This window comes from Poecilia reticulata, chromosome 15, assembly GCF_904066995.2.
Source record: "Poecilia reticulata chromosome 15, P_reticulata-male-v2, whole genome shotgun sequence".
Classification (NCBI taxonomy): domain Eukaryota; kingdom Metazoa; phylum Chordata; class Actinopteri; order Cyprinodontiformes; family Poeciliidae; genus Poecilia; species Poecilia reticulata.
Window position 1 is genome coordinate 11,725,120 of NC_088844.1, and position 27,983 is coordinate 11,753,102.

A 27,983-nucleotide genomic window follows, 5' to 3' on the forward strand; every position below is an offset into this window, starting at 1 on the left:
GGGCTCGCCCGTGGTGTCATTCATTCAAGAACCGCCACTGGTTTAGGACTAATCACAGAGTCATTGGCTCATCCAGCCTTCTGTGAGGTCGGAAGGACAAGGCCGAGCGGGAGGCACAGAGAAAGAGGGTCAACAGCGGCTCTTAGAAGAGAGAGACTTACCTTAAATCAGCATCGATTTACAGGATAAATTCGCATAAAAGCTTCGAGAAACGAGAAAACACCGGGGCAAGATGATGACCCAAATAGAGACAACGGTGCACTATGATAACGGGTACGAGGATGAATACATGCTACAGGAAGAAGAATGGGACAGGGACATGCTGCTGGACCCCGCCTGGGAGCAACAGCAGAGGAAAGTATGTCTGTTTCGTTAATTATTAAACTGATTAAGCTTACTTTGCTTACCTTTAAGAAAAATAAATAAATAAATAAATAAATAAACTGTGACCAGTGGTTTTGTCATCGTCAGTATTATAGTTTTAATTTTTTAAAATCTGAATCAATTTTAGTTTTTCTTAAATGAATTACATGAATAAACCATTGCCAAACATCAAGTAGTCAACTTAACTGTTTAACTTTGGTAAAAGATCAATAGTAATATATTTTTCCGGTTAACATATTTTCAAAATAAAACAACCTATGGAATAATTCATACAAAATTTCAAACATTATAAGAATAATAATATGAAAGCCATATATTTATATAAATTTCTCAATACTCATTTAAAATGGGAAAATACATATTAACAGTTGACTAATTCAATTAATATGTTGATAAATATATGCTACACAAAAATAACACTGTTCCTCTCTACATTTCATTGTTTCATGGTTTCATATTGTTTGAGGTTGAGGCTAACTAACAGCCTCAACCTCCAAAGTCACTGCTGTCCTCCAGATAAATTTCCTTAAGTGGACTTACTGGGATGTTAGCCAGTCTATTTGATAAGATACAGTGACAGTTTGAAGTATTCCCTGCTGCAAAGGATTTCACCTTTATTTATACAGGTCAATGTCACTGAGACAACCAGTTTTACACAGACAGGATGTGTTAAAATAACCCACAATAAGTGAAATTCATCCAAATTACTGAAAAATACCAGTAAAAAATATATAATTTAAAAAGACAACAGGAACTAAGCATAAAGAACAGGAACACAAATCTAGTGATGTTTTCTTCTTTGTCCCTAAATGTCTAAAACACTTCTGATTACTTAAATTTTTGCTTTTTTTCCCTGATTAGAAGTCCTATTTTTTTATTTTTTAATAAAAATTCAGTACACACTGAAAGGGAATATAGAAAAAACAGAGTGCAGTGCTCTGTTTAGGCAACTTAGGAAGTTTGATGAACTAATAAAATGCCATTATATTGGTATAATGAAATTATACCAATATAACAGTCTGAGGGGACAATTAAGGCCAGGGAACCAAAGAGGTTATAATTTTGTGACGAATAAACAAACAAGCTCGACTTCTGTGAAGAGCTAAGAGTATATAATTTAACCATAATCAATGTGAGATAGAAAGGTGACTATAATTACAGTAGTGCACACAAAGGATCTATGATGAACTTCAGCAATTATAAATAATGCAAAATGAACACAACTAATTAGATATAGTATGCATTAGACAACTAAAACAATATTTCACATAAAAATATAGAAGTGACAGAAATGTAATTTATTAAAGCAGAACGCGTTCGTTATTGGGTTTATTTTGAAGGGCGGCTCTCACAATTTCCGGCGCCGTTCTTCTTAACTGACGTCAGCTTGCCGGAGTCCAGCGAAGGCTTCTTTGACGGACGGATGCGCCGGGTACCAAACTGTCTAACAATAGCCGCTCCAGCGGCTCCGCAGACCGCCGCCTCTCCACTGATACGCCCGGAATGCGAGCTGTCAACAGATGCTTCCAGCACACGATGACGCTCTCCGGATCAGAATGGACGCTGCATCTAATTTTAAACTGGGGACCAAACGGCATTATAGTGGGGTTAATCCAGCGCCCTTGGGTTGGGGAATTCTTTTGTTTATAGAGACCGCGCAGAAATGTATTGGAGTTTACCAGCACCAACTCAACCCGATATAGCCTCGGCCTCCCACAATGCCAATGGAGGTTTTTCTGAGCTTTAAGAGTTGGCTTGGGCCTTAAAACTGCATCTCCAACACGGCCATGTCCTTTATAACCCCGCTCAGGCCCTCACTGACAAAATGTGTATTTTTAGAAATAAGCTAAATGATAGTTCAGGTTGTTTTTTTTTTTTTTTTTTGCCTTGTGCTCACCTCAGAGTAAGCATAAAATTCTCATTGCATGATAACTGTGACTATACAGCAGCATCACTGCATTTAAGCTAAAACAGAAACATCTAAAATTATACACAGCTGGGAAAAAGGATTCACCTTCAGGACTTTGGCTGAAGTTTTTTTTTTTTTTGTGTGACAAGTACTTATTTCTGATTAAATAATAAATATTTCATCAGAAACATATTTGACAACATGCAAAAGTGATTGTTTTGCTGTCACACAGGGGGTAAACAGTAACTAACCACATTTTTGAGACAGCTGAGTCTATTTTTTTTCTAGACACAACCAGGTCTGATTTCTGCCAGGCCTATGGAGTCAAGAAATAATGTAAACAGCACCTATCTGACAGCATGAATTAAGATGAAGAAAACAAGGAACAGTGGCGAATCTTTCCACGATTGGGCAGGCTACCAGAATTACTCTTAAGAGCGCAATTATTAGGCATCCTGGGGGTCACAAAAGAGCTCAGAACAACTTTTAAAACATAGTGGGCCTCATTTTCCTTCCCAATCTGACTAATAGAGAACACAAAGGCCTGTCCAGCTGGGACCCCCAAGACCTTTAGCAAAATATTCTGTGGACTGACCAGTCAAAATTTTAACCTTTTGTAAAGTGCCAGTCCCATCACCGCAGCCAAACTACTAATACAGCACTTCAGAAGAAGAACGTTATAGTTCAAACATGGTGGTGGCATTGTGAAGGTATGGGTCAGATACGGTATTTCAGGATCTTAGCTACTTGCCATAATTAATAAAACAATAATATGACCCTTCTAAGAAGGATGTCTAACCATCAGTTTGTGATCTTGAGCTCAAGTGAACTTGGGTCATGGAGCACAGCAATAACCTAAAGAACACCAACAAGTCCAACTCTGAATACCTATAAAAAGAGCAACAACGACCAAAAAAGAAAAGTAAATAAAACTTTTGAAATGGCCTAGTAAAAGGCTGGATTAAAATCTGATTTATTGACAGTGGTCCACCCTGAACATACGATTCTTGCTTGAATATCCTCTAACAAGGTTGAATTGAGGCAGTTTTTCCCCAAATTTCGCCGCAAGTAATAAAAAGAGACTGATTACAGGTTAGCACGAGAGCTCCAGGATATTTTTTGCCAACAAGGCTAAAATAAGCAGGTATTAGGTTTTGGTGGACATAATATTTTTTTTGAAAGAGACCAGGTTAGTTTAAAAAATATTATCAAGTTTAAAGACTGCTTTTTGTGTTCCGTTTTTTCACAGAAGTCAGGTTCACTGAAAACAACAAAACAATTATTATCAGATGGAAATGTCTGAGAAAAGTCCAATTGATATGTACGCAGCAGTAGACCTGAACAAGACCGAGTTATTCTGTTTCGTCCATACAGCTGAAAAACACTCGAGTTATTCTTGCACTTCCTCTGGCGGTCCACAGAAACGTCGTCAAACTGCAGGAGCAATATCACGGAAAATGCTAGCATTTTTGAAACGTATCGGTTACAGACCCATGCTTACTTGAACGTGATTTGTGCTGGTGGTGTGTGTACAAAATAAACAGAATGGACACAGCATCACTGAACGTTTCACCCATTAATGGGGAATTTCCTTCATGGGGCGCCTAGCTCGTCAATATGCAGCATGAAAGGGAAATTGTCTTGTGGATTTAAGTAATGATGTGATAAATCAGGATAAATACGAGTGAGGAAATTTTGTCTTTTTAGCCTCTCTGACCCCATGCGTACACAGAGGCACTAGTCACTCATTCGATGCACCTCACCAGTATTTTTAGCTCCAATCGTCACTAGGCAATGGTTTGGGAGAGGATGAGGAGGGCGGCTCGGAAAGTGGGCACCGGTGTTCTGCAACTGCGGCTGCGTTCAATTTGGAGGACTAGCAGGCAACCTTTTTTTTTTTTTTTTTTTTTTCTAAACAAGTAGGACAGCCGTCCAATGTCACATACACCCAGGGGAGGGTTCACTCAGTGTGGAATGTGATGCCCTTCCCTCCGTAAGCCTGTAATATTCTGTTTTTGCACCGGCACCCAAGGGAGAAGCTTGAGTGACTGGTCGGAGATGCAAATGCGGTCCTACTGGGACCAGGCATGCAAAAAGTGTTCACATATTCTCGTTCAATGCAACTTTTGCTGTTGGTGAAGATCCTAGTGGCAAATTACATTACTTTAATAGTGAAAAATTATCTGATTTCAATTTTATTTCAAGTATTTTGTGTGGAGAAAAAGAAAACCCAAAAGAAAACTAGACTCAGCTGAAAGACAAATTACATAAAACTTGTTTGAAGTAAATCAAAGTTAAAAATATAATTTTAACTGCTTAATTGCTAAGTGTTTCTGCAACATGTAAAAAAAAAAAAAGATTGGTCAATTCAAGCTAAATGAGTAAAAGAGAAACAAGTGTGAACTTCGAGTCTTTCTTGAATCACGTTTCATTTCGCATGCTAATATTTGCATTTCTTTGAGGTTATACCTGCTGATTCAGATCTGTTTTCAATAAATCAAAATGCATAGACCAGACTGTCGCAGGTTATTTAACAAGACAAATAGTTTTTAATCCAGTAGACTCCAAAATCTCCCACATTTATGCATATGCCCTTAATCATTAGGCTCAAATGTAGTTTTATTTGCAATATGTTTGATTTGTAAATGAGTAAAGCAAATATAAAATGCAGTTTCCAATTTATTTTATTTATGTATTTTTGACCTGCTGGTCATCTGTTAGAGCAGCTTAAGGAAAAACTGGTTGATTTCCATCGCAGATCATTGATTGATCCATTACTAATAAAAAATCTGACTATGTAAAAGGCATTTAAATACGTCTGTGGTCTAGGGAGTATGAACAGTAAAGATTGATAAGTATTAAGACTGCAAAAGCAATGCAAGAAAGTACAGGAACGCAAAAGATTCAGGATCACAGATGTGTTCATTCTTTTCATTACCCGTTTAAAGACAATCTTGACAAGCAGGAAATGTAGGAATGTTTCATCTAAAAGGATGAAGAATTGTCTCTTTGAAAAAGGAAGGTAAAGCTCCACTAAGGCAATAACTCTAAGTTATTGCTTAGTTATTTAAATGCTGGTTTTCATAACAGAAGGAATCTTTTCCTCCTCTGCTAGAAAAGCTTCTAAGTACACTCAGGATCTTCACAATGAAGTAACTGTGAAGAGATAAGATACCAGACACATAAACTGGACTTATAAGGGATTTTCACTCTCCAAACCAAATAACCTTTTATCTGTTTTCATTAAGATTCACAAAGTTTAACTTCATCTGGGTCTTGATTCCAGGTCAAACAGATAGGCTGCAATGAAAGCAATCTCCCTGGAGGTATAACCCAGAGGCAATATATACAAGAATCACACCAGCTGTTAAACCAAAATGACCTAAATCCACATGTTAAATGCTGTGGAAAGTATTTTCTCCCTTACAGATTTCCTTTTTGTTTTTTGTCACTTAAATGTTTCATACTATCAAATTTAATCAGATAACTTACGCCAGAGAATGTTCAAATTATTTAATTTATCAAAGGAAAATAAGCTCTCCAAACCAAACTTTCCCTATAATAAATAAAAACTCCCACCTCTACCTACTAACTGGTCTTTGATATAACTGTGGAGGAATTCTAACCCACTATTCTTTGCAAAAGAATAAAAAAAATAATAATAAAAGTTTGAACGGTCTTTACAGAGGAGCTATTGTAGGGAAAGTTAACTCTAAAGTACTTTCAAGCATGCTTTTGGTCTCTCAGGTCATCCCACATCGTGTTAGTCAGATTTTCACTCCAGACTTTGACTAGGCCACCCCAAATCCTTTATTTTATTTTATTTTTTGTGAGGCGAACATGTTGGTTTCCTGCAGCATAACCCAAGTGTACTTGAGCTTAAGTTTCGAGAAATTATGGGAAGGTATGTTCCTTCATGGCTGCAGAGTTTCTCTTTTGTCTTATCAACCTGCAGAGTATTTTTTCAAAATTTGTAGATCTCTTCAAGATGTTTGTTGGAAACTGTGTGATGACGATTTGCTCTTTTTGGTCAGGCTGGTCAGAAATGGTTGTGAACATTTGCTGTTTTTATTTTTTTATTTTTTGCTTATTGCTTTAATAGGAACTTTATTGTGGCAGTGAGGCTTTTCTTAAACAAGTCATTAATGCACTATTTCACTAATTTTAGCCAGCCTGCTACTGCTGGTAAAGTTCACTGCTGTTACATGTTTCTTTCTTTGTGTATAATGGTTCTGACTGTGTCTTTGTGGATTTGTAGAACTATAAAAATGCCGTTTAAAGCCGTTCATAGTTAATGGATGTGACCTTGTTTCTCACCTGTTACTGAATTTCTTTATACCGGTGGATAATGTGTTACCTTTTAAGATGTTTTTTTTTTTTTTTGCATTCTTTGTGCTGACACACTGTTTCTGTAAAAACAATTTTTTGATTCTACAGGACTGGCAGTAATCAGGTCTCAGTGTCACTAGTAAAATGAAATACAAATGTGGTGAATCCTGGTCATTTGTGATTTAATGTGTCCATTACGTTTTCGCATAGGGTATGTATGTTTGATTTTTTTTTCTCTGTAAATTATTTTTTGCACTTATGTGATATTAAAATTTGTTTATTGATCTGAAACATTTTATGCTATTTCATGCTTTTTGTTGTCAAAAAGCAATAGCATTTGTTGGTATTTGCAAGACACCAACATTTTCATTTATTCTACATTATTCCACAACGTAGAATCAATTTTAAGATTTGATTTTAAATAATATATATTTTTGAATTTCCTCCTTCTTCTTCTTCTACTCCCTGAAATTTGACCTGCATTAGCAGCCTTCTTTCATAGGCGCTATCTCCAGATATGTTCACATGTCGTATATTATTAGTGGTAAAATAGCAACAAAAAGTCAAGGAGGGATATTTTCCTTGATGTCGATAGAGATATTTAGAGCTTATTTTTTCCCTTTTCCGACTCTTATCGTGAGCTACAGCAGAGAGGTCTAAATTTAACGCCTTATATCAACTGGAATGCGCTCTGGCCGGTTCCCTGGCTTTCATCTGCACAGTGCTGAGAACTCTGCTGCCTATTAATGGAGAGACTTTATAAAAATAGGAGAAAGACAATAATCTTGTCTTAGAATGATTTACAGTATTTTAGGCCTCTGCGTACAGCCCATGTAGTTTGAACGGTCTTTACAGAGGAGCTATTGTAGGGAAAGTTCAAACTGGACATTACTGTGTCACTAAAGGATGGCCTGATTATAGAGTGTTGATGTGAAATCTTGTTAAGGTGCTTTCACTGTCTGTTTGTGTTCAATATGCCTAAAGCATAAAACTTATGATTGGACTTCTTCAACTTAATTTATTTGGAGAGTTCATCTTGCAAACTAGGTCTAACAGAGGTGAGAAAAAGCTTGCTATATGAAATTCATTCAGAAACTTGTTTTTGCTGACTTGGGCAACCCTTTCTTATTAGACCTTTACAGCATGGTGCAATTCTCACTTGAGGAAGGCTGGGACGCAGATTGAAAACATCGAGGAAGACTTCAGAAATGGATTAAAGCTCATGCTGCTCCTGGAAGTCATCTCAGGTTCGAGCTCCTCGGGAAACATCCTTTTCCTGTAAGTGCGATTGATTTTTTCCAATCAGACATTTTTGCTTTATCACATTCTGCCTGTAGGAGAGAGGTTACCTAAACCCGACAGAGGGAAGATGCGGTTTCATAAGATCGCTAATGTCAACAAAGCGCTGGAGTTCATCACAAGTAAAGGGGTCAAACTGGTCTCCATCGGAGCAGAAGGTACCTTCACACAAATCATCGTACATCTCTGCACTGCTAAAGCTACTGTCATGCAGCTTCTTATGTTACCATATACATGATATTAGTCCTGGTCCAAATGTGAAGAAAGGAAGTTCAGTTTATATTAGGTTCTGTCTTTACTATAAGGTGTGTTCTGTTTTGTATAGTGCATGTATAGTAGGAAGAAGGGTGTAAAAAGTACATCATGTATTATGGCTGAATACATTTTAGATTGTCATCTTGTTTTTATTTTATTTTTATTTTTTTTAACTTAATCTCCTGACCATGTTGGGTTGTAAGTTATTTTGAAAAAACTGGTTCAACTGGCTTCCTATTGGAGCCACATCAAGTACATGTGAGTGAATTCAGTCAGCGCCTGCAAAGCATAGAATGGGGCAAGCAGAGCCGCCTCTGAACCCTACATATTATATTTTTAAATTGTAGAGCTCATAGTGCCAATCACATACAAAAAGTGAGCAGCCTGACTGACGGAGATAAAACTACATAGGGTACGGGATCATATGGAAAAGAGTAATTTTAAGCATTACTTTCTTAAAAGTCACACAAAAACAAATCATATATGCAGTAAACTATTGTTTATGAAGTCTTGTGTATCTGTCTCTCTCTTGTAAAAGGATTGTAATTGTTTTGCTATTGGATTGCAGAGATTGTGGATGGGAACGTCAAGATGACTCTTGGAATGATCTGGACCATCATCCTCCGCTTTGCCATTCAGGACATATCTGTGGAAGGTACGATTATGGATATTTGGACATTAAGGATATTTGAGGCAAAACTGATCTTAACACAGTGAAAATTGACAGTAAAAAAATACTAATTTATTTAACAAGATTGTGCCCCAATTTTCTGATCGGACACACATCAGAAGTTACAGCTAAGAAATACCTGGGACTAGAACGCCACACTTTTGTTATTTAAGGGTCCTGTAATTTGTTTTAAAGACATTGTTGAGATGTTCCTGTTTTTAAAATGGGAGTAAATAATCTACCACCTTAAAGATTTCTTGTGTCTTTGCGTATTGGTCTGACCAGACATTGTTTTGGACAGGTTTCTGTCCGTTATTAATCCCTTATTGTTTCCTGTTGTTATTGTTACTAGTAATAATGTTAATTTGATAACTGCTTTCTGTACTCAGGTTATTGTTTGATATTATGACTATTCAACCGTGACAAAAACCGCAACCAAAAAAAAAAATCCAAAAGGGGGGAAATACTTTTACAGTGTTTGTTCTTAGGCTTTGATTAAATGTCTGTAGTGAGACTTTAATTCATTTATTTTTTTTCACGTTGACAACTTCCAAGTATTGGTAACTGGTTATAATAACTACCTATATTTACTGTTGGCGCCACTTATAAAATAATAAGTTGTACAACTTATCAGTTTATGGGTTCAGCTGTTTGAGAATTTTTTTCACTGAGTTAAGGGATGGGTTTTCAGAAACAATTATAAAATAATTATTGGTGAATTTCCCCACAATTGTACAATTAATTCTTCCATAAATGTCTTAACAGTGACATTTGTTTGTAGTCTCTGTTATTATGTGAATCAGAAGCTTTAATGGGCCAGTTGAGTCTTGTTATGAGTGTAAAGACAAAATTTTTTATTTAAAAAAAAAATAAAACTTAGCATAGTATTTTATGCATTAAATTGGAGCCATAAAAGTTTCAGAATTATTACTAATTCAGATATGATTTTTGCAAATGTGAAAAACTGTATGTGTGCACATGTAGACAGCAGCAGATCTATATTTCTAAAACTTTTGTACCTCAATGCACTCATATAAACAATTGATTAGTACTGTAGGTGAAGAAAAGCAAAACTTCCTTTTCAATTTTTTAATTGTTTGTCTTTTTAGAAACATCTGCCAAGGAAGGACTTCTCCTGTGGTGTCAAAGAAAGACAGCTCCCTACAGGAATGTTAATGTCCAAAACTTTCATGTCAGGTGAGTTTCAGAAATGAAATCTGACCAGTGAGTCTTATTTATTCTTTGGTTGCAGTGTTAGATAATGTTATTCATAGCCTGTGTATGTCCTCGCTCGTACTCAAGCGCTATAGTCTCACTTCAACGGCTCAAGCAAAAATATTGTTGAATCTGCACGAAATTTACCATAAAGTTAAAGTTCTCAAGAACTTAAAAACTTGAGCATAGTATCGATGAAAAGTAGCCGAGCGGAGCTGCTGCGTCATCAGAGCTCTCATTGTTCCTGCTTACTGCTGGAACTCAGCTGCAGAAATCTCACGTCTGACCTGACTTGTTGGTTTTTCCTCTGCCTGTTGGCTGCTAAAGTTGGAAGGACGGCCTGGCCTTCTGCGCCCTGATACACAGACACAGACCCGACCTCCTCGACTTCTCTAAGCTCAACAAGGTTCTGCGTGTTCGGTTCATTCCCACTAACATGCAGATTTCCGTAATATTAACACGTTTGACATTGTGTGAGCTGATGAAAACAAACCCCAATGAGATTTATTTATTTTCTTTTAATGATAAGGATTTGAGTTGTGCAATCCTTTTTTTTCCTTAATACTTCACATGGAGTGTTCATCTTCCCGCCTGCTGGATTGTGTTATTACTGTGCTATTAAAGGTTAATTTCACAGGTAATTGCAGGTAATAACATGCGGTTTAAACCTAAAACACGTTTATTTGCTACTATTTAAGTCATTTGCACATTATGCATGTTGTTTGGCTAATGCTTTTAATGATATCCTAATTCAGTGGCTGTTTCAGCCTAACGTAGAACGTTTTTGTCCTAAATGCATTTGTTTAGCTTCACCTCATGCTTCATTAGCCTCAGCCAAAGCTGTTTTGTTACCACACACTTCCTCCCTGAGTAGCATAAAGAAAAACTGTCTGTCTCTGTGCAGCCGGTTGTATTCACCTCGAGACGAGATTTAATGGCCATGACCCCTGAGCGGCTGAGCATTTACTAGAAAGGGTCTTGACCAGTCCATCGAGAAATTATTTTTACGCTCAGAAGAAGCTTTAATGTTTTCACCAGGCTAAGAGGAGATGCTTGCATTAGCATTATGTTTGGATGGCAGTATTCTACTTCAAGTCTCTCATAATACAATGGCTTTCTTTAAAGCTCATATAAATTTACACGACCAGGTGAAAGTATTCATGCCCCCTGAACTATTCCCAATTTTGTATGTTCTAAGCAAAAAATTCAAAACATTTGGGATTTTATGCACAATGCAAAGTAACACAAATTATGAAATGGAAGCAAAATCATAGTTTGTAGTTATGAAGCGAAAAAGTGCAAAGGCTACAAATGCCGTTGCATCATGTAAGATTATTGAATGTTAGATTGTTTAAACCAGAGTAAATGCTCAGTCTTTTAATTATGTTCTTTATGTGTGTCATATGAGAGCACAAAAATGGATTTCCCATTATTTATTTATTTTTTTTATGATGTTTTATGCAATTTTGAAGCCTGGAGAAACTTTCTGGATGACAGGTGAAACAGCTTCCACTAGTACAAAAGTCCAGTTGCCTCCCGTTCAAGCACCCGTGATTAAATTCTCAAGGTCTGAAAACGCATTAGATCTTGTGGCTAAGGAAAGCTTGCATACCCAACCCCAAATAGCAACATTCACTTTACCCAGACCGAGAGGATCCTCATGCTGCAAACGTCGAGCAGGGGAACACCAGGCCTGGAAACGAAGAGTGACATTTTCATTTGTTTTGGAAACGGACGCACTCGGTTTTCAGCACACGGCTCAGTGGCGTGACACGGAGTCGACCCTAAGCGTTCCCAGAAACATGAGCCTCGGTATGTGGAGAGATCAAACCGAGACTTACCTTTGGTATTGCCCATGTCGTCATGCCACGCTCTCTTGTTCCAGGGTTCCAGTCCACAAACGTCAGTAAGACGTTTGCTGAATAATCGTCTTGGTAACTGTTAGTGAAATCGCAGGCAATTTCGTAAAAAGGTGTCGATATAATTTTGTTTCTGCTGTTTATCGTACATTTTAATGCGCTCTGTCACATTTCCGCCTGTCAGTTGAGCCCACGCTGCCCAGGAGACAGTTACATTGTGAGCCGTGCAGCTGTTGAGTCTGGCTCTGCGGAAACATGTTCATTAAGCTCGCTTCAGCTTACTGATACAACCCTTGTCAGACACTTGCACACAAACAACAAGCTCAGGGTATAGCCTTTTGTCCCTTCATCTGTCTGTCTGCCCATCCCTCCATCCCACAAGTCTGCCACTCATCCTTCCATGCATCTATCTGGTCCACACTTGGATGTGTGAGCAGCTGGCCCTGTCATGTAATGTAGCGCAGACCACCTGTTACCTTTATAAAACACTCTCACAGGGACAATAGCAGCGGGATGATGGCATGATCTCTTTACCGCTCTCCTCTCTCTCTGATGGCCCACTTACCAGCAAAAGGGTTTGATGTCAGCTACAAGCTTAGTTTTACGATTGGATGATTTACCCGAAAACTGTTTAGCCCAAACGCTGATTAGGAGTAAAATATACAGCTCTGGAAAACAAAAAAATATATATATGACAACACTTTAAATGATCAGTTTCTCTGATTTGACTTTTTATAGGAACATATTTGAGTAAAATGAACATTGATCTTTTATTTCTATAAACTATTGGCAACATGTCTCCGAAATTCCAAGCAAAAATTGAGTATTTATTTTTACATTTGGTGGTTAAATATTAACAAAGCAAATATGTATTTACAAAGACGATGAAAAAAGACAAATAACCTTTTTTCCCCTTATTGATATCAACTCAGACTAAATGTTCACAAAAATAATTTTTACTAGCTAAATAGCTGAATATCAGCTTTAGATGTTTATATTCTTAAAGTTTATTATGCATGCTTGAGTCAGTAATCAGGTCTACAAATTTACTGTTGCAGCATCATGTCATGAGGAATGGGCCAAAATGATTAAATATTGTGAGAAACTTGTGGAAGGATATCCTAAATGCTTAATCCAAGTCATACGGTTTAAACAGGCAATTCTACAGAGTAGAATTTGAGTTTGAATTTGAGAAATAAATCTTCCTCATGATTCTGGCATTTAATTAGCAGAAATAATTTTGGTAATCCCCACTGACATAAAATAGAAGCAGTGAGGAAAAAAAAGGTTAGCTCTTTATACGGTAAAGCTGCATGCTGTAAAGAGTTAATTCACACACATGCAGTGGACTGTGCTAAACTTTAAACCAGCTTCTAGCTTCTATGCATATTTGCATTCAAAGCAGCAGCAGCATTTCTATTAATACTTTAAAGAGTTCCGAGTCTTAAGGTTCTCCGAACTTGTCCATAATAATCTCTTGCGACATCACATACTAAAACCATTAACAGTACCAGGTGCGTCTTCTTCAGCAGAAAAAAACTGTAGAAATTAGATGTCAGACAACTTCTACATCTCACATCTCTGTGCCCTTACATTTCAAGGTTTTCTTCTTTAAAAAGCCTGAAATAATCTTTAAAGCTGCATGAGAGGCATTAGATCAGCCAACATTGCTCACTGTGTGTCCTTAACCCTTATCCTTGTGTGTAACTACGCAGAAATTTGCTTGCTATTTTTAGGATGATCCTCTGGGGAACCTGAACCTGGCTTTCGACATAGCCGAAAAACACCTGGACATTCCTAAAATGCTGGACGCAGAAGGTATTGTTCTCTGGAAGTGCCAAAAATAAAACCCTACCACCCATTTTTACTAGAGATTGAACAATCAAGGTTTTGTGGCTAATTTCTGATCATCTGTATTCACAATGTTTTGACCTGCTAATTTTAATTTTATCCCATTCAGATTTCGTCTCTAAGAACTACAGTGTGAATTGCTGTGAACGGCCATTAATTATTTACGTGCATTTGGTTTCAGAAACAATATTACGCAGTGTGAGAGAGCAGAAAGAAAGACTAAATGGTTGTGGGGAAAATAGCGATAACTTTAAACTTTAAACATTCTTGGTTCTCAAACTGTGACACAAGCACCACTTGTGTACTTAAGTTGCCTTTAGTGGTACTCAAAGAAAACTGGGATAGCTTTTAATTTATAATTTGGATGAATTAATTGTGATATAGAGTTAGCAATCTGTAGCAGCCAAACAATGGTTTGTTCATCATAAACCCACAACCACAACTGATTGTAGCATAACTCTGAAATGTCTGTAGGTAGTGGCACAAGCTTGAATAAATTTAGTTATTCAAGCTTTAATTAACTAGGTCTAGTTATTTACTCCCTTTGACCCAAACCTCAGCCTCCAGGACGTTTTTGCTTATTTTACGTACAGAAACGCTACAAAACATCCTGTGATAATGTACTTTTGCCCATTTTTCTGGAATACTTTAAACTTTCAATATCTAAAGAGATTATTAACCCTGATATTTCCACTAAGCCATCAGTATTTCTAAATCAAACCTACTCCATTACAGATATAGAAGTTGAATAAGTAAAACTTAAGAATGTATGCATTTACCATATGATGTTGTCATCTGATAAAGAGTATCACTTTGTGTTTCAAAGTAGCAGCCTGCATGTCTTGGCTGACAACAAATGTTAATTTTAAATAGTTTCCCATTTAAAATAGGTAATTCTAATATTTTGAGTCTTTCTTCACTCTTATATTGTTTTATTTATACAATTTCTACATATGTCTTCTTTTTATTGCTGTATTTTCTATTTGTTTCTCTCTTTCCGCTACGCTTGTATGCCTCAGATATCATCAACACCCCCAAGCCAGATGAGAGAGCCATCATGACCTACGTGTCCTGCTTTTACCACGCTTTTGCTGGAGCCGAGCAGGTATCGTTTCGGAATCTGTCCTGTTACCAAACTTTTTTATTTTATCCCCCCAAAGGCTTTCCAAGCACACGGCGGGGTGCAGAAATAAGCTGTCAGTTAGATTTGGACGTGGGTTGCTGATCAGCCAAAAGGCCGTGAGCAAAATGGGTTTTCTATGTATTTATAATGATATATCGATGGGGGACAAGTCCTGCTGCTTCACTCTGCAGTTTTAAATACGTTATTGTCATTCTCTGCTGCCTCAGGCGGAGACGGCGGCCAACAGGATCTGCAAGGTGCTTGGTGTTAACCAAGAGAACGAGAAACTGATGGAGGAGTATGAGAGACTGGCGAGTGAGGTAAAGTTTCTTGTCTTTTTTTTTTTGGATCCATAAAAGTAGCTCGAAAAAAAAAAAAAAAGACATCTCAGTTCTTTCTACATTCTCTTCCATCATACTGAGGCCCCCTGGAGAAGAAATTAATTATTCATCAGAGTTTTTCTCAACAAGAAGCTTTCCTGGCCTCCAAGCTAGCTACATTTTGTCTCTGCATGCCCCAGCTGCTGGAGTGGATCCGTCGCACCACTCCCTGGCTGGAGAACCGGACCCCAGAAAAAACCATGGCAGAGATGCAACGGAAGCTGGAGGACTTCCGGGACTACAGACGCCAACATAAACCCCCGAAAGTTCAGGAGAAATGCCAGCTGGAGATTAACTTTAACACCCTACAGACCAAGCTACGCATCAGCAACCGTCCTGCTTTTATGCCCTCTGAAGGGAAGATGGTTTCTGTAAGTCGTAAGCTTCTTTTCTCCTCATTATTATTGGAAAATAAGGTTTCTTTTCTTTTGAGGGGGGGGGGGGGTTAAGCTTAAGTTATTTTGTATTTGGGAAATTAAGTATGCAGAGTACCAAGCGAGAGTGATTTGAACACTTGTCTATAACAATTATTAAAAAAAATCAAAAATCTATGATACACTTTTAATGTGTCCTCAGGATATAACCAGTGCCTGGCAGGGCCTGGAGCAGGCGGAGAAAGGCTTCGAGGAGTGGCTTCTGACTGAAATCCGCAGACTTGAGAGGCTGGATCACCTGGCTGAGAAATTTCGTCAAAAAGCCACCAATCACGAGAACTGGGCCAGTGGTTAGTTCTACTTAGTTTTTTTCCAAACTGGGTTTCGGCTTGGTATTTAATATTTCTTTGAAATGTTCATGCAACACTTGAAAAAAAAACATGAAATATTGCATCAAAGTTATGTTGCTTTAAGACAAATATTTTTACAAATGTAGCACAAAACTGTTCAATTTACCAACAGAAGATTTTCTCTCTTTAAAACAAATTATGGAAATCGGTCTATGTTTGAAAGATCCCCCTGCAAAGCTTTACAATCTGCCCAAGTGAATTTGGAGCAGGTACATGCAAACCTGGGAAATTGCTAAAAAGAAACATCCAGGCAGAAAAGTGAACAAAACCTCCAAACATCATGCACTGAAAAAAAAAAGAAAGAAAACGAACAGTGAACACATAAATGTTTGTAAGAGAACTGAAGGAAACTGGATTTGCATACAAAAAAGAAGATAAACCATTAACACCCGAACAGCAGAGAACAAGGTTCAGATCACGCTCTCATTTTAGATGTTTTAAGCTTCTGTTTATATCAATCACCTTCACTTATTGGCTTCCTCAGGTAAAGAGCTGATCCTCATCCAGAAGGACTATGAGACGGCCACCTTGACAGAAGTTCGAGCGTTGCTTCGAAAACATGAGGCCTTCGAGAGTGATCTGGCAGCCCACCAGGACAGAGTGGAGCAGATTGCTGCCATCGCACAGGAACTGAAGTATGTGGTCCTCGCACCAGATGCTTGCACTCATCTGTCATTCTGAATCAGAGAGAGGAAAATACTAGGATGAAGGTTCTGCCTTGTAAATATTGTATACATTACAATTTGACAACAGCCTGCATTTAGCCTGTAGGGTTCAAATGAGGAATAACAATGAACTGATAATTGTAAAGTCCTTCTGCAACTCTACATTTAAAATGTTTGTGGGTTAATCATCTTTAAATCGCGAGCCATGTTAATTTTTTTAAGCTCGGCAACATTATAAAAAAAAATGTAAAAAATCAAGTGACCAGATTTTTTTTAAAAATCCATCAAAATCAAAATGAGCTTGGAATTTAAAAATAATAATAATAATAATAATAATAATAATAATAATAATAATAATAATAATAATAAAAACAAGTATGAAAACAATCATCAATAAGCACAATGAAACGTTTAATCAAGAATATGCAAAAAAAATCTGAAGTATCATTTCAAATGTACAAATAGTTAAACAGGTTTATACAACAAAATGAGACACAATTAGTTAATTTTAAGTCAAAGTAAGACTAAAATTACATTTATTTGCTTTTTGAAAAATCTACATTTTGAGCTACCCACATGAAAGCTGCTATGAAAGTGATAGTTGTATTTTGTGCTTCAGTTTTAACTCTAACTTGTCAGATGATAAACTTACAACAGATTCTAAAATGCACAGGGAGCCAGTGGAGAAACTTTAAAATTGCTTCAGCATGAACCACAATAATAATAAAAATGTTTTAATAATAACAAATTCTTGTCTTTCACCATTTTTTAAACTTTAAACTAATTGTTATTGATGCTGTTAGAACATATTTAGTCACTGAATTTTATCCAAGCAGCAGGAACGAAAGGCTTTTCTTAGAGCCTGTCGGGATTTCAATCAGCAGTGAATGGCAGGCACCTGTGTGTAGTTAAGCTCTCAGCCTGAAGTTGGCTACCGAGTGTTTCTGGTGATTATTTAAGTGGCGTTCAGACAAAGACAAGAGAAGGTTCAGCTGACAAGCTAAATGGCCTCCTGGGTTTGTACAAGGTATGTGGACTGGTTTGATGCAAATTTTCTTTTTCTTCAAGTCATATTTCCTATGTTCTTTTAAGATTTTGACAGTGCATTTTAATTTTTCTAGCCAGTTGTTCCTGGTTGTTCTGTTCAGCTGGAGTGTCCACACTGTTCCTGTTCAAAATGGTAGGTTTTGTAACTTATTTCTTTCCACAATTTCTTTCTCTTTTATTATATACCAACTTATTTTCTCTCAACAGACTTGGGACAATCTCCTGGGAGAACTGGGAAGGTGAATCCTGGACTCCGAAATGCTAAGACTGAAGGATCCCGTCCAATGTCTTCTAATCCAGCTGGTACTTCTGTATCCTGGGTGGTTGCTAGACCCCAACGCAAAAGCTCATTTGTGCGACCCTTCAATCAAATGCAACCTGCGGCCTCTCTAGTGCCTAACTCTCCCAAACTCCTTCCTCCTCTGAAACCAGAAGGACCTGCTAGTATATGGTCAATTGAAGTGCCACAGGAGCTTCCCCCCCCTGCTTCTGATCCTGGAGGCCCTGTGGCGTCGCTGCCAGTTGCATCTGAGCCGGAGCTTGAACACCATCCAAAACTACAAAATCCTTTTGATATTCTAGAACTCACTCCTCCTCCCCCTCAAAACCCTAAAGAGTCTGCAGTTTCAATTGTTGACCCTCCTGAAAGTCTTCCTTTGCCACTTTCAAATCCAGAAGGTCCTGAGGTCTCGTGGCTGGTTGACCCTGCAAAGGAACTTCCTTCCAATCCTGAAATGCCTCTGATCCCCTGGAAAGTTGGCCATCCTAAAAATGTTCCCCCTCCTCCACCAGTTCTAAAAGGGTCTACAGCTAACTGGTTGGCTGATCGTGTGATAAAGGCTCAAACCCTCCCTAATACCAAAGGCACTGATACTCCAACAAAAGTAGTTGCTCATCCACCAACCTCAGAGGGTGCTGCTGTAAGATGGGTGGTTCAACCTCCGAAAAGGAACTTGCTGCTTCCAAGTCCAGAAAGAGCTGATCCTTCGGGGTTGACCACTGATGAGCATGAAAGCGACCCATTCAGGGCTGCTGTTGCACAACTCGGTGAACTGCCTCTGGAACGCTTTGCCTCTTATCTTCCACCCACACCTGACCTCAACCTTCCACCTGTTGCCTCAGAAGACGCTTCTCTTTTGAAAGGAGGCCCAGAGCAAGAAGTATCGGAGAGTGAAACTGAGCCCCTTGCATATCAAGAATCCTCTTATCAGGGTGGCGAGTTAAGCCACTACGCCTCCCTGTACGAACATGGGGACTTGGAGCATGAAACGGAAGACTATGTCATTCTAATGTACCCTTACGGTGCAGGATGGATGCCAATTGGAGTTATGCCACTGAACCAGGTTGTTCTGAATATGTTTTACTTGTGCTTGACTGAGCAGCTTCCTCATGCTACCGTTTCACATATGCAGACAAACTATGAGGCTGGCGAAGACCATGCAACTCAAGTTGGCTATGAAAAATACCCCTTCCCTGGAGGGCCCTGGTATCGACAGCCAAGCTAAGGTTTTTAGCTAGCAGTTGTAGGCTTACAGAAAAGCCAACTATAAAGTTCAGATTTAGACAATTGAGGGTTAAAGGCAGCTACAGCAATTTCTGCAGTTTACACCCATGGTCTTGACTTGAAGTGGTTTAAAACTTGTAATAAAGGGTAAAAAAAAAGCAACATTTGAATGTTTGTGGTTCTTTAAGTGCTTTAATGTTGTCTAAAAGAGTTTAAGTCCTCTTAAGAACTGTAAATTTGGATCCAATATTTATAATTGGTTCCTGTTGAGAAGGAATATCTTGACATTTCATGTGAACTAAAGATCAGTGATAAGTCCAACTTGTTTTGGGTAGTAAGTGATTCTGGCCATGAAACTTCTAAAAAAAAAATATATATATTTTTTTTTTATGCACTTTAGTGAGCTGGATTACCATGACATTGCCTCTGTAAACCTCCGTTGCCAAAGCATCTGTGACTTGTGGGATAAACTGGGAACCCTGACTCAGAAGAGGAGAGAAGCACTTGAGGTGAGACAAAACCGATCCTTACTTGTGATGTCATTCCTGAGAACATGCCAACTCTCCACCAGAGGGTGCTAATGTTTAAGAAACACATTTGCACTATGTAGAACCTACTCAGGGCTCTAATGACCTGAAGAGTGTAAATAACGTCAAAATTTCAGCTACAAAGTAAATTAAATGACAAATGTATTTCTACTGAAAATGTGGCTTATGTCTCTCTAGTCACTTCCTCTGATCCAAGCTGGTCATTCCAGACCTGCAAATGTGTGAAGGCCTGGGAGAAGTGCCAAGGATTAGATCTGAATGACGATGACAGGGGTCGTTTTTCTGTCCAAGCCCCTGCTCCACATCATATTCATGCCTGTGGGGAAGAGGCTTCGTCACTAACGACCGGGCCAGAGTTTAGTGGGTGGTGGGGATTAGCGTGGCCAAAATGGCATAAGACTCACTCACCCTCTCCTCCCACCTTCTGCTTCAAGCAAAACTGGTGAGAGGATGTTTGGAGGCTCACAGAGGAGGTGCCTTCCTCTGTGAGCTTGTTCAAAATTTCACATTACAAATACAAACTTGTGTAAGTCCTTGGGCTCTATGTGGCGAATCAACTGTAAAATAGTGCTTTTTATTGAAAATTTTCCATTCTTTATATGTATATATATTTATTTTACAGTTTGCCATGCTTTTTAGATGCACCTTTTGCTGCAATTATGTCTGGAAGTCTTTTGCTTCTGCTCAAATCATTTTGAAAATTATTTACAAAATGTAAAATAGTTTAGGGTAGATCAATTTGGATAGAGATCATCAGTGAATAGCAAGTTTAAAGTCTTGCTACAGATTCTCAACTGGAGTTAGATCTTATCCTTAACTGTTTCATTGTAATTAATTTAACTGTAGTTGTCTTATTTAGAGATATGAGTACAAAGGGGTGAATAAAAAATGCTTGCTACACTTTTATTTTAATTATCTACACTACATAGTAAAATTCTTGTACTTTAAAACCATACAGATCCTTGTGTCTACAACATAAAACCCCCTAAAAATGTGTCGTAGGTGTTTTAATGTGAAAAATATAGCAAGAAATTCCAGTGGTATATACTTTTTTGACCTGTGTAGCATTCCATATGCCATATGTTTTGATTCTGAAAATGTATATCTTGTAATTCTCTCTCAGCGCGCAGAGAAGTTGCTGGAAACTATTGACCAGTTGTTCCTGGAGTTTGCAAAGAGGTCAGCTCCCTTCAACAACTGGATGGAAGGAGCCATGGAGGATCTGCAGGACATGTTCATAGTTCACACCATTGAGGAGGTCCAGGTAGGACTACGGCACTCCCCACGTTTGTGTGGCGCTCTCATTGATAAAGTACCAAGCGAGACCAACATCAGTATATCTTCTCCAGAGTCTAATTGCTGCTCATGAGCAGTTCAAAGCCACTATGCCTGAGGCAGACGCAGAGAGACAAGCCATTTTAGGAATTCACAATGAGGTGCAAAAAATTTCCCAAAGCTACGGGATTAAGGCCAACATTATCAACCCTTACAGCACCATAACAACGGAGGAGCTTCTTAATAAGTGGGAGAAGGTAAGTTCAATTTTAAAACCCACACATGCATACATGTATGCATGCATTATCTTCAATTGTTGGCATTCAGGTGGTGGCTATTTCCCTGTTTGAAAGGATTGATTTCGAGAAGAGGTGCATACTATCGGTGCTTAAATGCAGTAATTAGGTGATGAAATCCATTTGTAATGGTATAATGTGTAAATTCATATAGATTCATATCAATCTCTTTTTAGGGGGAAATTTCTCAGCTTTTACCATTAGTAAATAGCCTCTGTATGTTTCATAGGTAAAGAAGTTGGTTCCTCAGAGAGATGGTTCCCTCCAGGAAGAGATGGCACGTCAGCATGCCCACGAAAGGCTGAGACGTCAATTTGCTGCCCAGGCCAACCTGATTGGACCCTGGATTCAGGCCAGGATGGAGGTTAACAAAGCTTTAATATAAAATATTCTTTTTTTTTTTTAATGCCATACCATTCAGATGCAAGGTTATTCTAGGATTTTAGCTGATAATTAAATAATTTAATTAACTGCTTTTTTTTTTTTTTTTTTTTTTTTTTAACATTATGCCTACAAAAATGTATCAGTTCCTTCATACGTTGACAGATTTTTCTGTTAGTGGCTTGTGGCATTTGAGAAAACTGTCTGAATTTAAAATTAAATTGCCCCTGTTGCACCCCGTGTTTTCTTTAGTGATTTTTATTTTTCTGGACAGGAAATTGGCCGTTGCTCTCTGGAGATTGGAGGCACCCTGGAGGACCAGATGACTCAGCTGAAGCAAATGGAGCACGTGATCATTGCATACAAGCCCAACATTGACAAGTTGGAAGGAGACCACCAGCTAATCCAAGAGTCGCTCGTTTTTGACAACAAACACACCAATTACACCATGGAGGTACAAGACGGGGTGGATTAGTTTTGAATATGTGTAAAAGCATGTGTAGAATGCATATGCTGGAATTTAGTTTTGAACACATGTACAGACATGTGTGTGTTTAGGTGCTTTGTTAAAAGTGTCATTACTGTTGAAAGCTTTTCATAATTTTTCACTACAACTACAAACCTCACTATTTTTATAAGACTTTTTTTGAAGGTTGGCTGATTCAAATTAGTGCTTATAGTAATTGTGAAGTTGAAGAAAAATTATACAAGATTTTCAAAATTTGTTTGAAATCTGAAAAGTGTGGCATGTATTTCTATTCATCAGTTCTGATTTGGGGTATGTTTTACCAGTTTGGCACATCTAGACAGACTTTTTTCCCCCCTTTATTCTTTGCTATAGAGCTCAAGCTCAGTCATATTGCTTTGATTAAAAGTATCTGAACACAAGCTTTCAAAGCTAAATATTTTCCCAACCCTTTTGGATTTTTCCAACAGCTCTGAGCAGTTTCTATGTCTCTGCAGAAGAACAGCATGGTGCTGTCTTTGCTCGTGATGTTTCTGGGACGGTCGTTTTCACTTTCTCTTGACCAACTTTAATCAACTGCTTCCACATGTTTGCTGTGACCTCTAGATGGTGGCAAACTAGATTTCCTGCCACAGTGACTTTCTACTTGCCACAGTATGTGGAGTACAGAACTTATAAATGTCCTGTAAACATTCTCTTATGTGAGATGCGGATCTCTGCAGCTCAATCATAATTGCAGTGGGACTTTTGTTTGGCCTCTAGCTTTTGAATCCTGCCATTGGGTCTTTCTGCATTGAGTTTTCCTATTTATTTGTGGGCTCTTTTCAAGTGCTCTGGCTTCCTAGCACATCCCATCAATGTAAGTGTTAGGTTAATTGGTTACTCCAAATGACCTTTTGGTATGATTATTTGTGTGCATGTTTGTGCATCCCATTTATCTCTATTTAGGCCTGTGATGGATTGGCAACCTGTCCAACGCCCTGCAACCACTGGAATTACTTGGATATCACTGATAACCATCTTATTTTGTAGATGGTTATCTGTAATATTACATGAAAAGCTTGGAAAAAAAACCTATTCTGGGTTGTGTTAGTAACATAAAATCCCATTACAATATGTTGATGTTTGTGGTTGTAACATTAGAAATATCTTAAAAAGCGTGAGCTATATAACACTTTTCTTAGGCACTGCAGTGTTTGAAAAACACAACTGTCTAGTATTTTCAGATATGCCCTCCACCTGTTAACACATCTGCTCTGCCATCACATCCACAGCACATCCGTGTGGGATGGGAGCTGCTCCTCACCACCATCGCCCGAACCATTAATGAGATTGAGACGCAGATCCTGACCCGGGATGCCAAGGGCATCAGCCAGCAGCAGATGAATGAGTTCAGATCTTCTTTCAATCACTTTGACAGGGTACAACCTTATACCATTCACACTCGAGGGGTCATTTTCTGGCTGTCTGAGTTGATGATGAAAAGCAGCGGCAACAATGCAGGAGCAGGTAGCGACTTACTCCAGTTTCCAGAGGAACCCTTGTACCTGAGGGCAACACCACCCAAGATATTCCTCTTGAGTTTTTTTTTTCTTAAAATCTTAAGCAGCTTCAAGGAATATGCTTATCTTAGCATGCAGCTGTGACTTGGATTTCCCATCTATTTCTAGCTCTTAGTCATGTTCTGCACCATCCCGCTATTAATTTCTGATATAGGTAATCAATAAGGTTTCAACATTTTTCACATTGGCATGACATTCTGTTTCAGTTAACTGATTTAAACACTCTCGCTACAACCGTTCAGTGCTATATAGCCAAATTCACTGACATTACAACAGTTGACGCTGCAAGATTTTTTTTATTTTTTTTGACACGCAGGCTCTGCTTCATTGTGTTGCAGCCAGAGACTGGATGATCCATTCAATATAGCACATGAAGTCCTTTAATATTGTCTGACTTCTTTGTTCCCTTTACATTTGACTCATCTGACTGTAGAAGAAGAACGGAGCGATGGAAACGGATGACTTCCGAGCTTGCCTCATCTCAATGGGTTATGACTTGGTATTGCGCGTCTTCCGTTATCAGCCGTTTCCATTCTTGTCCACTGTACGCAAATGCTCACTCTGAAATCATATCTGCTTCAGGGAGAGGTGGAGTTTGCACGCATCATGATGCTGGTGGATTCAAATGCAACCGGGATCGTCTCTTTCCAGTCTTTTATCGACTTCATGACCAGAGAGACAGCTGATACGGACACTGCCGACCAGGTTGTGGCATCCTTCCGGATCTTGGCAGCTGATAAGGTGTGTGGGGTTGAGTCGCAGTGGCTGGATGGCTTGGCACGGGAACAGATATTTTAAGCTTTTCTTTTCCAGTCACCGTTTCCATGCCGTCGCCTTGCTTACCATCTAATATTGTGTTCATGATCTCAACATGGAGTCAACATGCAGTACCAGAGTCACATTTGTCCACCCTCACAAATTTGTCGTACACCTGTTCAGAAAATGTAAAAAGTTTTAATGTGAATTTGTCTTTTCTTGCATCTGCAGATCACACAAAACAATTCAGAGAAATCCAACCTTTATTTTTTTATATTTTTTAAGAGATTTCAAGTTGAAAAATATTTGTTTTGAATAAAATTACATGTGGCTTAATCCATTTAAAGTACATGTAACTGAAGCATTTTCAGTTATATTTTTCTTTTTAACTTCATTGGAGTTTTTTTTTTTTTAATCTCTAATTCTGACTTTATGTTTTCTGAGGTCCAAATGACACAGAAGCCCTGTCCTTTCAGACCAGACAAGAAGCCATATTTATCTTTCTCCTCTGACAATGGCAAAATACTAAGGGAAGTAAAATACATCTCCAAAGCTCAGTATGGAGAACAGCAGCAAAGAGCGGCAACTTGAGGTCACCATCTACCTCTATGACGGCTGGTTGTTTTGGTCTGAAGGCTTATCTGTCCTAAAATCACAAATGTAAATATGTAAAGCTTGTTAAATGCTACCACACCTTCAACCTGAACTTGAGTTTTTCAGCCACAAGCACGTGATGTGGATATAGTGAGAACAAAGAAAGAATATTTTCAAAGGCACTGCTTGGAAATTAAGTAAGGTGAAGAATTTTTGATGCTGGGGGCCTGGTTTTCTGCCGAAGGCTCTGGGAACCTCATGAGCGTTCATGACATCATAAAGCTTTTGAATGCTACAAGATTTTAATAACAATCTGGTGACCTCTTAGGGAAATTACAGTAGGTTGTCACTGGGTTTTCCACCAAGATAATGTTGAGTAAATGTAGCCAAATCTGTACAAACAGTCCAGGTAGTACAAAATCAGTCTTCCTCCATTTCTTGCTCATTTGCAACACAGAAATTCTGAAACTTCATTTCATTCACCATGAAGTATTCTATTTTTATTTTAAACTTTCATAGTTCTCTTCAGGAGTCAGATTTTACAAACGGACTTAATTTTCTTCCACACATTGTTGCCGATCTGTACATGTTTTCACTGCCTTTCCCTGTTCACCCCAATATGAAGAATGAAAGCGTGTGCAGACAGAACCAGTTTTAATAGAAAAAGAAAAATAGCCAATTTTTCATATTGATGCCGACAGTCTCTCACTGCTCCCCGCTGGTGAGTTTGTTGAAAGAAAAATATCTGCCCTTACCATGTTTCAACAATCCACACCCTCCATCGAACAAATAAAAACTTGCAACCACAATAAAGGGTGAATTTATTTCAAAGGTTTTCACATACCGTTAGCAGGATTGGAGACAAATGTGCCCAACAGCTTCTCTCCTAAACTCAATTTTGTTTTCTCGCCCTGTAGCCTTACATCCTTGTAGATGAACTCAGGCGGGAGCTTCCTCCTGAACAGGCGGAGTATTGCATCATGAGGATGCCTCCTTACAAAGGGCCTGGAGCTCCACCGGGAGCGCTGGACTACACTGCCTTCTCTACCGCCCTCTACGGAGAGAGTGACCTTTAAAACTTGTGAAGACGACCTTTCGTTGGGCCATTTTCAATCATTCTCACTCTTCCCACTCCGTATCTTTTAATTAAAATAACTGAAATGCATTCTGCATAGTGACTCCACACACGTTGAATGAATACAATGCTTTCTTCGAAGCTTCAAAGCACCAAAAAAACCCCCCTTTTTTTGTTGTAAAAAAACCATAAACACATTACAAATTACTATGAAAAATACAAATAATTGAGGAGAAAAAGAATTCAACATTCTTCTTGAGTTTAGTTTTAGTGCTGGAAGTAAACTAAATGCCTTAGAATGCTGTCTATAAAAATATACAAAGTGCAGATAGATTTAGCACACGTTGCTAAACACCTTCTCATCCTTGCAATGTTTAAGTCTACACCATAGGTTCACATTGTTTGCACATTCTATACGCCTCCCTTTAACCCCTTGAAAAAGAGTGACTTTTCAAGTCAGTGAGTTTTTATCCTGGTAAAGGTTAAATGAAAAATGAAAATCACATGATAGCTCAGCTCTGAAGCTAACATTTTTATAGATGACTTGAATTTTTGGGAGTTTCACAAAATAAACACCAGGCTGTATTAAAAAAGACCTGAAACTTGAGATCAGGAGCAATAATTAAATTAAAACATGGCAGCTTCTTATCTGTCTGTTATAATAAAAATAAAAAAACTTGTTCTGAGATACCAAACCTTAACAGATAAACCTTGGAATTTGAGTAGAGAAAATTTGTGGTATTTTAAAACATATTGTGAGAATGCTTTAGAGGACACCCAAAAATTACAAAGCCAAGTTCATGGTGTTTAGCAGAAAATCAATGGCATGGTTTGGCCCCGATCTGTTTGGAACGCCATGTGATGCTTTCATGTTTCCTCACAGTGGCTTGGTTTTGACAATGCCCCTTTCGGATACGCCACTTTTAAGTGTTTAGAAGGAATTATGGTTTGGAAAAAGCTATTTCAGACCCACTGCCATCCATCGATAAACAGTGGGTTCCCAATGGGCCAGAAATATGCATCACTAAACAGAAAAAAAAGAGAAACCACATGAATGCAAAAGTAAATATTTACAATTGTTTTAATGCTTCTTAAGCTGGAAAACACAGAATATTAAATATGCAGTATTCATTTTGGCAGTGACGTAAGGTGAAATATTATTTGGCAGCAACACACTAATTCTTTCACATAGAAATACAAAATGCCTGCTGAGCAGCAAAGCATAAAGCAAAGGCGAGTACACTTTTCTACATTTGGAAAACATACATAATGAGAATTTTGTCTTTTCCTTTGTTTTGGAGCATACATCAGTGGAACTCCACCCTGAAAGACAAGACTAAAATATGTATCCTCTTATATGTTTTATGTAGTTTTCATATTTAATTACATTTACAGAATAAGCCTACGTGGGTTTGCAGCATTGAAATTTTGACTTTGTTTTGCACAAGTTTAACATGGTTCCCAGGAAGTATTTTTCCTCATTTTAGCTGTTGACTTAAAAGTAATGCCGAATTACAGTATATGTCTGTCTTTCATTTGGCTTTATTACTATTTTAATACTCTAATAAGTAAATGTAATCAAAATTGCATTAAATTCTACCTTCATGTTGAAAATTGTAGATTCACATGAAATGAAAATCATTTGGCTCTGTGACCATGAACCTTTTTCAAGTTGTACATCAATTAATAACTTCAATAAAGCATTGTTGCCAAATTAATCCTTTCTTTGAGTCTGGTGGATTATTGCTTGAACTAT

The 27,983-nt window shown here is 38.1% G+C and overlaps 2 protein-coding genes across 3 annotated transcripts; both read left to right on the forward strand.

The window, feature by feature from the left end:
* On the forward strand, positions 1-27,945 carry actn2b (actinin, alpha 2b). Of its 2 annotated transcripts, XM_008429240.3 has the most exons (21): positions 1-358; positions 7,755-7,869; positions 7,960-8,079; positions 8,745-8,831; positions 9,956-10,043; positions 10,389-10,467; positions 13,657-13,738; positions 14,791-14,876; positions 15,122-15,214; positions 15,415-15,645; positions 15,851-15,998; positions 16,543-16,693; positions 19,675-19,783; positions 20,946-21,086; positions 21,172-21,354; positions 21,623-21,757; positions 22,049-22,228; positions 23,515-23,661; positions 24,236-24,301; positions 24,385-24,543; positions 26,070-27,945. In XM_008429240.3, the coding sequence occupies exons 1-21, from the start codon at positions 233-235 to the stop codon at positions 26,226-26,228; spliced, it is 2,685 nt and encodes an 894-aa protein (XP_008427462.2). In that variant the 5' UTR covers positions 1-232; the 3' UTR covers positions 26,229-27,945. The 2 variants fall into 2 exon arrangements, with proteins under 2 accessions (XP_008427462.2, XP_081472797.1); XM_081616671.1 differs by lacking the exons at positions 1-358; positions 7,755-7,869; positions 7,960-8,079; positions 8,745-8,831; positions 10,389-10,467.
* On the forward strand, positions 17,597-19,445 carry LOC103476716 (uncharacterized). The gene is made up of 3 exons (XM_008429239.2): positions 17,597-17,750; positions 17,845-17,903; positions 17,978-19,445. Exons 1-3 carry the CDS (start codon positions 17,728-17,730, stop codon positions 19,273-19,275), a joined length of 1,380 nt encoding a protein of 459 aa, XP_008427461.2. The 5' UTR covers positions 17,597-17,727; the 3' UTR covers positions 19,276-19,445.
* Positions 27,946-27,983: the final 38 nt, after the last annotated feature.